The sequence below is a fragment of the Rhinolophus ferrumequinum genome, chromosome 15 (assembly GCF_004115265.2).
Source record: "Rhinolophus ferrumequinum isolate MPI-CBG mRhiFer1 chromosome 15, mRhiFer1_v1.p, whole genome shotgun sequence".
NCBI lineage: Eukaryota > Metazoa > Chordata > Mammalia > Chiroptera > Rhinolophidae > Rhinolophus > Rhinolophus ferrumequinum.
The window spans coordinates 47,170,911-47,181,052 of record NC_046298.1 but is presented as its reverse complement, the minus strand read 5'-3'; the positions used below and the strand labels follow the sequence as shown (position 1 = coordinate 47,181,052).

At 36.7% G+C, this 10,142-nt stretch overlaps 1 protein-coding gene and 1 pseudogene across 1 annotated transcript; one reads left to right on the top strand and one right to left on the bottom strand.

Moving 5' to 3' along the window:
• Positions 1–1,495: 1,495 nt before the first annotated feature.
• Positions 1,496–2,421, bottom strand: LOC117034679 (vomeronasal type-1 receptor 4-like; annotated as a pseudogene).
• Positions 2,422–8,993: 6,572 nt separating this feature from the next.
• Positions 8,994–9,889, top strand: LOC117035423 (vomeronasal type-1 receptor 4). Its single transcript, XM_033129286.1, is given in 4 exon segments — positions 8,994–9,108; positions 9,111–9,326; positions 9,329–9,377; positions 9,379–9,889. Coding segments are annotated over 4 exon segments (891 nt in total).
• Positions 9,890–10,142: the final 253 nt, after the last annotated feature.

Genomic DNA, 10,142 nt, shown 5'->3' with positions numbered 1-10,142 from the left:
CTCCCATTAAAGTTGAACATATTTTACTATATACAATTTGGATATTTTTTCAAAAGGTATAGCTAAAATTTAAGGATTGGAATAGAAAAATAAAAACACATTCCATATCATTTTAACTAAGTAGAATGTGTACATATATATACGAGGGGTGCCAAAGAAAATGTATGCAAGTGGACACTTTGGTCAATGTTGCTCAAGCAGTAGTTCACCATAATCAGAAGTGTCTGGACGGTGATGGGAACCACTTTGAGCCCCTCTTGTAATTGCAGAAGTCAAACGGGACTTGTATTCATCTTTTGTTATCGGTATATATTGAGTATTACAATTTTAATAGTTTTTTTCCTTTCTTAAAATGTGTATACACTTTTTTGGCACCGAGTGTGTGTGTGTGTGTGTGTGTGTGTGTGTGTGTGTATGTGTGTGTGTGTATAGAAACTAAAAATGTTTTTTGCACAAGATTCAGTATATAGGTTAAACCAATTCTTCTGTTTTTTTCCATTTTTAAATTTTTAATACTTTGCATCAGCTTTACAATGTAAATACAGATAAAGTTATATTAAAATACTTCCTAGAATTGAGGAAATATCCATTTTACTGCTTTGGAAAATCACAGGCCAAAAACTTTACATGAATAAATTGAATTCATGACTTTCTCCTCCAAATGGCTATTCTCCCACTGTTTCAAAGTTGATGGAAGGCTCCAGCAAAACCTTATTCCTTTGCCTGAGAGACATGAGCATGTACCCTCAAACATTTCTTTCCAACATGTTCAATTGGCATCTTCATGGAATAGACAAAAATCTTCCTTCTACAGATCCCCGAATCTGTGCAGTTTTGTCCCAGACAGCATATAATTTTTCATAGTCAACACTTATTTGATAATTTTTAAAAATCAGCAAAAACATCCTTTTGTGTTCTCTTTTATCACACTGTTGGTCAACCTGGTCATTTCTACATGAAAATGTTTTTAAATATACTCAGCTCCCCTCATAGCATTGTATTTCAAATTATAATCTTTCTAAATATGTAATGTACAAAACTTGTGTTTGGCCCTCGATGACTACTTTTTGAAACTGAATTTACCCTATAGCTAAATTACATGCTATTTATTAATCTATGGGAACTTTTTTCTTTCTTCAGTTTCTCAAATGACCACCTGAAATGGTATTCTTCTTACATGGAACTTTTCTTACAATCCACTAAAGGTTAAAGCCTGGGAAAATTAATTATGTCAGATTGAAAGCTACACATACAACTTCCCCGTAATCTGCAGATTGTTTTAGGAAAAACTTTAAAACTGCATAGACTGTGAATTTCTCCACTGCAAATATTAATGAGAGCCCAGTTACATAAGAATTAACATGGTAATTTTATCATATTTCATTTACAATTGATTCTGTCTGGTTTACTACTCTCTTATAACTCTTTTAGAAATGTACTTAACTTTGACAAGATTAATGAATAAACAACGAGGCATTGTGAATATACCTACATTTTACATTTTTCTGATAATTGTAGGGGATTTTGTACTCCTTATCCAGGCAAAGCAGGACCTGGGCAATCTAGAGTCATCATCGCTCATGAGGATGTAGGGACTGACTGCTGGGAAACATACAACAATCAGTGTAGTGATGTTCACCAGCCACAAACTGGGTCTGTTAAAAGCAGCCAAGCAAACGTGAAAGATGGAGGAGAGGGAAGACACAAAGGTGCTCACCAGGGCAAGGATGCCCTGGGTGCCTCTGGTCTCAGGAGAGGGTCTGGGGGAGACACTGTTGCTATGTCTGTATTGGACCTGCTACTGGTGCCTGTACAGGATGGAAACCATGGAGTCACTAGCCTGGATCATGAGCCCCAAACAGAAAACATCATGGAACAATACCAATGCTACATATAGTGACTGTGACTGGATAGAATTACAGTAGCCACAATCTCTTTTCTTTGTGATATGTTTGTTGTTCCATTTGCCAGTCACATATACAGGAACTATAGTATTTAGCGTCATGTACAGAATCCAGCAGAGGAAGGTGGAGGTACCCATATACGTGGCAGCTTTCCTTTTAAGGTGTGCCTACCTGGAGTTCCTGAGGCTGATGGTGAGGGCCTGGAAGACACTCAGGAGGCAGGTGGTGCCCACGGACACATCCCTGCTCACACTGTGAACATAGAAAAATAGTTTGCATCCAATATCACTGAGGAAGTATTTCAACCCAAAAGCTGCCATTGTTTCGGGTACTCCTTAGACAGAACGACTAAGGTGTTGGCGACAGTCAGGTGTTTGTGAATCAGATCTGCAGACCTCAACCTAAATTTTGTGAAATGAAGGAAGAGATAATGGTAAAGAAGAGAGAAATTCCCTAGAGTTCCAACTATTGGCTGTTCAAAAAAGATGATTCCTAGCGCCAAGTTTCTGGTTGCCATCCTCTCAGTTCTCAGGGACTGATATTGTCTTCAGAGCCGGAGATTCCTATGTGGGAACATGAGGCAAAAGATGGAAAGAAATCAAGATTCTCTATGGGTATTAGTTCCCACTTAGAAATAATTACTTAAATTATTTCTTTTATTAATCATTTCCTCAGACTTGAATATATCACCTTTAAAGCATACTGAGCGAATACGAGTCACAGTTATGAAGGCTGAACATGTAATAAATCCTTTATTCTTCCTAATGCCGTGAGATGAGCAGCACTGTTGTTCTCTCTGAAAATATAAAGAGCATTTAGATAGATAAAGGTTAATGATTTGTCTAAATTCAATTCTTTATAAAGGGCAAAGTGGGCACTAGAACCTGGCTGGGCTGGTAAAAAGACAGTGTCTTTAAACATTGTGCTACCATACTCCACCCAGCTAGTTAGCTGTGTTCTTCCAAAAAAAAAAAAAAAAATGCAGACGAATGTTTAGTCTTTTCTATATCTCGTCATTTTGTTTTTGATTGGTTGTATTTTATTTTGTAATTTCTAATGTTTCCATTAATATGTAAAGATTTATTGCATAAACCAATACCAAATTGTGACTAAAGATTTAAATATTTAAATAAAATATATATGCACTGATTGTACTATAAATTTATAGGGATGTGCTCTATAACAAGTTGTATTTAAAGAACAAATTGATACTTGTCACAGGAACCACTGAACACAATGTTAGTTCTGAACCATGGGGCATGAAATGCCAAGATGTGATGAAATAGTAAAGAGTGGAGAATAAATATTACCAAATCTAAATCATATGGTTATCTATACCAGTGTCTTACTTAAATAAAAATGTGAACAATAAGGCAAGATTTGTGAAAGAAATTAAAATACGAAGGTCTGACAATTAAGTTCGTGAACTTGTTGCAACGATGTTGCTAACTTTTTTGATATCAGAGGGATTATTCATTATGAATTTGTACCAACTAGACAAACAGTGAACAAAGTTTACTATTTGGAAGTGCTGAAAAGGCTGTGTGAAAAAGTTAGACAACTGGAACTTTTCACCAACGATTCATGGCTCTTGCATCACGACAATGCACCAGCTCACATGGCACTGTGAGGGAGTTTTTAGCCAGTAAACAAATAACTGTATTGGAACACCCTCCCTACTCATTTGATCTGGCCCCCAATGACTTTTTTCTTTACCCAAAGGTAAAGAAAATATTGAAAGGAAGACATTTTGATGACATTGAGGACGTTCAGTAATATGATGATGACAGCTCTGATGGCCATTCCAGAAAAAGAGTTCCAAACTTGCTTTGAAGGATGGACTAGGCACTGGCGTCGGTGCATAGCTTCCCAAGGGGAGTACTTCGAAGGTGACCGTAGTGATATTCAGAAATGAGGTGTGTAGCACTTTTTCTAGGATGAATTTGCCAACTTAATTGTCATACCTTGTATGATCCAGGAATTCCGCTCTGGGTATATATCCAAAAGAAATGAAATCACTATCTCAGAGAGAGCTTCATCCCCATGTTTATTGCAAAATTATTCACAATACCAAATAGGGAAACAACCTAAGTGTCCTCCAACAGATGGATGTATAAAGAAAATGTGGTATATATACATACAATGGAATATTATTCAGCCATAAAAGAGCAGGAAATCCTGACCTTTGTGACAACATGGATGAACCTGGAGGAACCTAGGCTCAGTGAAATAAACTAGACAGTGAGAAAAAAATACCGTATGCTCTCCCTTATATATGGAATCTAAAATAGTTAAACTCACAGAAGCAGAGAGTATAATAGTGGTTGACAGGGTAGGAAGATGTTTTTCATGGGGTACAGGCATTCATTTATAGGATGAATAAGTTCTGGGGATCTAGTGGACAGCATGGTGACTATAGTTGACAATGCTGTATTATAACTTGAAATGTGCTAAGAGAATAGCTCTTCAGTGAGCTCATCATACATAAATGCTAACTATGATGGATTTAATTGGTAATCATTTGACAATGTATACTATATCAAATCATCACATGGTACACCTTAAATATATGCAAGTTTGATTTGTCAATATTTCTTCAAAAAAGTTGGAAAAAATCAACCAAAACATTTTTTGTGTTCTCCCCTTTCCATTCCGGTTTAATCTGACCATTTCTACATGAAATATGCTTATCTCCCTCTATGTAACCATATTTGAAATGACTACCATCTTTATCAGGACGTAAGGTATAAATTTCATTACTTGGGCCCAAATGCAACTACTATATGAAACTTAACTTTCATTCCAGCCTCACCACATATTACTTCATTATTCCCTGGGAACATTTTTTCTTCGGTTTCTTCAATGATCATCTCACATGCTATGTCTTTTTTATGGAACTTTTCTAGAAACTCCATGTTCAGTTATTTTCTAATTAAATTGTTATGTCAGATTGAACATCACACTCAAAGACATTCCTATAATCTCCTGATTGTTCCAGGACCTCCTGCTGACAGGGGACATGGCCTTCGGGTCTCTGCCTATGTCTTGAAGAATGTTAGTGCCTCAAGTCTGACATGATGCAAATCTTTTTATTTATAGTGGTATTTCCAAAAATATAGTAAGAAAATAAAATACATCAAGGCAGAATAGAAATTTGAAAGTAGTGAATCTGGCATTTATTCATGTAAAACATAGGGATAAATAGCTAAAAATTTGTTTCCATCCACAAATATTGAGTAATCCATTATTTTCTGAGTTCCAAAGCCTCTTCTGACATATCACTGTATATTTTACATGAATATTTAGGGGACATAGATTTCACTTCATTATCTTCTATGTTTATTATTGTACAACCACTACCTTCGCTTTGTGACTATTTCGTTAAAATAGAGGGTGGTATCTGGAGGGGTACATTTCTCACAGTGTAATATTTCTTAGATTCATCTGTCTTCATAATTTTTGTCCCCGTGCTCTTTTCTGTTAATTTTTCAATTGCATTTGAGTGTTCTAAAAACCTGTTGAGATTTTGATTGGAATTAATTGAATTATACATTAATTTTGGGAGAATTGAATTTTTATGGTTTTTCCAACTATAGTCATATGTCACTCTCCATTTATTTGAATACTCTGTCATGTCATCCAACAATATAATTATCTTTGTAAAGCTTTGAAGAACTTTTCCTAGACGTAGTCTGCAGAACTATTTAGTATGGGCTGGTATTGTCAATAATCTTTCTTATAAATTATATTTTTGCTAATATGAATTATCTCAAATCCCGAAAGGCCTCTAGGATAGGCGTTAAGATGTTTTCTCCATCACTTACCACACCCAAAAGAGGGGTTTGGAATGGATGATGCAAGACTGGCAAAGTTTAACAAAATTTGAATCTATGAGCTTAGGTTTTCTTGTTGTTGTTGTTGTTTCTTTGTTTTGAGATCATATAGTATGTCTTCCCCTGACTCACTTATCTCACTTTGCATAATGCCCTCAAGGTCATTCCATGTTGTTGCAAATGACAGATTTTTTTTGTGTATGGCTGAATTATATTCCATTATAAATAAAGAAAATGTGGTGTGCCTATTTTCTTTATTCATTTATGTATTGATGGCTGCTTAGGTTGCTTCCATGTCTTGTTTATTGTGAATAATGCTTCAGTGAGCAGGGGAGTGCAGATATCTTTTTGATTTAATGTATTTGTTTTCTTCAGATAAATACCCAGATGTGGAATTGTTGGATCAAATGGTAGTTCTGTATTTAATTTTTAGAGGGAACTCCATACTACTGTTTTCCATGTGTGTGTTTTTTCTAACTTGTCAGAACAGAATCTTTACCCTACTCAAGTGTGTGTGGACTTGCATATTTATTTGCATATGCATGACCTAATGCTACTCAGGGGAAGTAGCATCCCCACTATTGTCACAAACAACACTGAGAAACACAGTATTGCCTGTATTACTCATTTAAAATTACACTGAAGCTCTGCCAAAGCAATTTCAAGTGGCAGAAGAATTGGAAACAACGATGGAAGACCCAGTTTGGAGATGATATTATTATTATATATCTAGGAACACAAAGGAATTGAAAGAAAAAAACTCAAAAATGATTCATTAAACTAATACAATATAACATTGACACACAAAAATAATAGTCTTCCTCTGTACAACTAACAGTCATTTATGAAGTGCACTGGAAGGCGGTATATGATGAAAAAAATAAAGTAAATTAAAAATGTGAAAATGTCTAGGCAATGTGAAATTGCGCACATAACTTCAATGAATTCTAATGTAAAATATTGGCATCATGTTCTTCCTTTTACTTGCACATCTGAAAATCCTGCTCAGGAAATTGTGTCTCATTTTTGTCTCTGCTCATGACTTAAATGGTGGTGCAGCTCAATAGTCTGAATATAAGAAAATACGGGTTTTGGGTTTTTTTTGTAAAATGACTTCTTATGGAAGTTGTTAGAGAATGCAGTGAGACACATGTGCTTGGCTGCTGGTCCCACATGTCAGACCCTAGATTTTCCTGGTTCCTTTGTTGCAATAACTGTCTTCAAAAAAGCTCACTTTTACAAGTGTCTGCCTGTAGGAATCGTGGAGAAAGAGCCTGCCTCAAACATTCCAAAGGTCCCTTTGGAGAAGCTAAATAGAAACTTGTAATTGTTTTGTTGATTTTTTTTTCGTAATTAGCAACTGAAAGTAGATTTCAGAAACATTCTCCCTTGCCAGCCTGTACTCTGATGGCTGCTATAGCTGAAATGACAAATGCAGTCCTGAAGGGGTTGGTCACAGAATCACTCACCAATGGTCGGGTTCAGCTGACTCCTTCCCACATTTGCGCTGGCTGCTGTGACCTTCACATGAGCACCAACCATCCTGTCAGCAGGAAGGAGTTGGGTGTTTTCTGTTTCAACTTGAGAGGCACAATCTATAATGAAAGTGGGGCTGTCAGAAGTCTGGATAAGTTTCGTCCAATGTCAAAGCCACACAAGAGTGAGGAATACTTCCTGAGGCATGAGCCGGGCTGGTAAAGGCAGAGGAGGTCCTACACTTCACACCAATCATGACTCCTAATTTAATTTACTGTAATTGACAAAGTCATTTTGGTGTTTAAGTAATAACGAAAACTGATTTTTAAGGTGCTTAGGAACTGAAGTTCTGAGATCAATCTGCTTATTCTGTCTGCCTTACAGGAATCATAAACTAAATTTCAGGATTACTAGATTTGTGCTTGTAACACATTCATGCTTATAATAAAGAACAGGATAAATCTATAAGGACCATATAATACTGTGCAGAATCAGTGTATTCAAATCACAATTGCTGGAATAGAAATGTTTTCGCTAACTGGTGTCAGTAATTGTGTTTCTACTGAAACACCTGTGGTCTGCTGATAATTATATAAAGTTAGAGAAACAGCAGTTAAGGAAAAGGTAACTTTATAACTATCAATTTCAGACAATAGCTGTCAGGAATGAATATTTGGTGATATTGTATTTGGTTTAAAAACATTCTTATATCAAATAAAAAACTCTACTGTCGCAGTTCATAAAATATGCAAGATTTCATGCCCTAGAGATTCCATTTTGTGCATATGTCTCATATTTTAGTATCTTTCAAAATCTGTGCATCATTGCTCATAATTTTACTAAGTTGGGTATTAATAAATATATAAGTAGATGATCTGAAAATAATTAGTTTTTACTCTACACTATTTTATCTTGCAGTATTGTTTTCTGTCCTATCATTTAGAGTATAGCATGAATTTTTCAATAATTCCTGTAATAGGTGCCACTGTATTTTTTTTTTCCTGGCATAAAAGCAAACAAATCTTTCTTTTGCTCTCCTCATATCAACCCATTCTTCTCTTCATTTAATCCAACTTGTTATGGGGCAGGTTCCTGGTTCCTTTCCCTGGTTCCATAACTGTCTTCAAAAAAGCTCACTTTTAGCATTAAATTCCTTATCAGTGCATCAACACTTATTAACATTTATAAATCTTCATTCCTAATTGCTTTTGGCCTATAGAAAATCTATGGACATAAATGGAAACTTGTTATAATCAAAATTATAAAATCACCCCCAACCTAAAGCCAAACAACAAAGTAAGAACAACACTAAATATGCATCTGGATTATCTGAAGAATGCGGCCAACCGGCTTTTTAGTGTAGCTTGGTGGTTCAGTACACTGTTTTGTTACCAGCCCAGGCATTTTCAAGTCCCCACTCTGCCCCTCACCAGCATATGGATTTAGACAAATCAGTTAACCTCTATTGCCTAAATTCCCCTTATCTTTATAGTTAAAGTAATAGTAGTGTGTGTCTCATAGTTTTGTGAAAAACAAAGAAGTTACCACATGGACGCTCCTTGTAGCAATGATCCATACATTGTAAGTTTTCTCTGAAGCTTATATAGTCAATTCTTTAACATCGCTTAATAAAAGACAAAAAAATTAAATCGAACCTAGAAATAAGTCAGACAGAACAGTGAATGGGGAATATTGGAATTCGGTTGACCCTCCTGCATGCCTTTTATTCCCACGCAGGATCCAATGGCTTTGAACACAAGTGTCAGTCACTGAGAACAGGATGGCCACCAGGGATCTGGCACTAGGAATGATCTTCTTATCACAGACTGTATTTGGACTCCTGGGGAACGTCTCTCTTTTTTACCATTATCTCTTCCTTAACTTCGCTGGGCGCAGGGAAAGTACACAGATTTGATTCTCATGCACGTGATAGTAGTGAACTTTTTGTTTTTTCTTTCTAAAGGAGTCCCCCAGACAATGGTAACTTTTGGGTTAAGACATTTCCCCAATGACTTTGGATGCACACTTATTTTCTATGTTCAGAGAGTGGCCAGAGGTGCGTCCATTGGCGCCACCTGCCTCCTGAGTGTCTTCCAGGCCATCACCATCACCCCTGGAACTCCGGGTGGGCAGAGCTGAAAGTGAGAGCCTGCAAGTACATTGCCCTCCACCGTCCTGTGCTGGGTCCTGAACATACTGATAAATACCATTTTCCCTCTTTGTGGGATGGGAAGGTGGATCAATACGAACATCACAAGGAAAAGCGTCTATGGATACTGTTCTGTTCATCATGACAGAATCACTGACACATTGTAGGCTGCGTTGCTGTCCTCCCCGGATGTTTTATGTTTCTTGCTCATGCTCGGGGCCAGTGGCTCCATGGTCTTTGTCCTGCACAGGCACCAGCAGAGGGTCCAACACATTCACAGGACCCACGTCTCGTCTTGGTCCTCCCCTGAGTCCAGAGCCACCAAAACCATCCTTCTCCTGGTGAGCACTTTCGTATCTTTTTACACCATCTCCTCCATCTTTCAAATTTGTTTGGTTCTTTTTAATAATCCCAGTTGGTTGACGGTGAACATATCTGAAGTATTTGCTGTTTGTTTCCCAGTGCTCTGCCCCTTTGTTCTCGTTACTGTGACTCCAGTGTCTCCAGGCTCTGCTTTGCCTGGATAAGGAATAAAAAAAAAAACCCTAATCTTGTCAGAAACATGGATATTGCATGTTTTTTTCACAATATTCAGTTGTTAACTCACTCATTCCTCAGATTTATAGAATTGTAAGCACAATTATGTGAGTCACATTACAAGTAGTGGCATGCACACACATATACATTTGTATACGTATAAATGTGTGTATACACCCACACACATAGATGGGTAGATGATAGATAGATAGATAGATAGATAGATAGATAGATAGATAGATA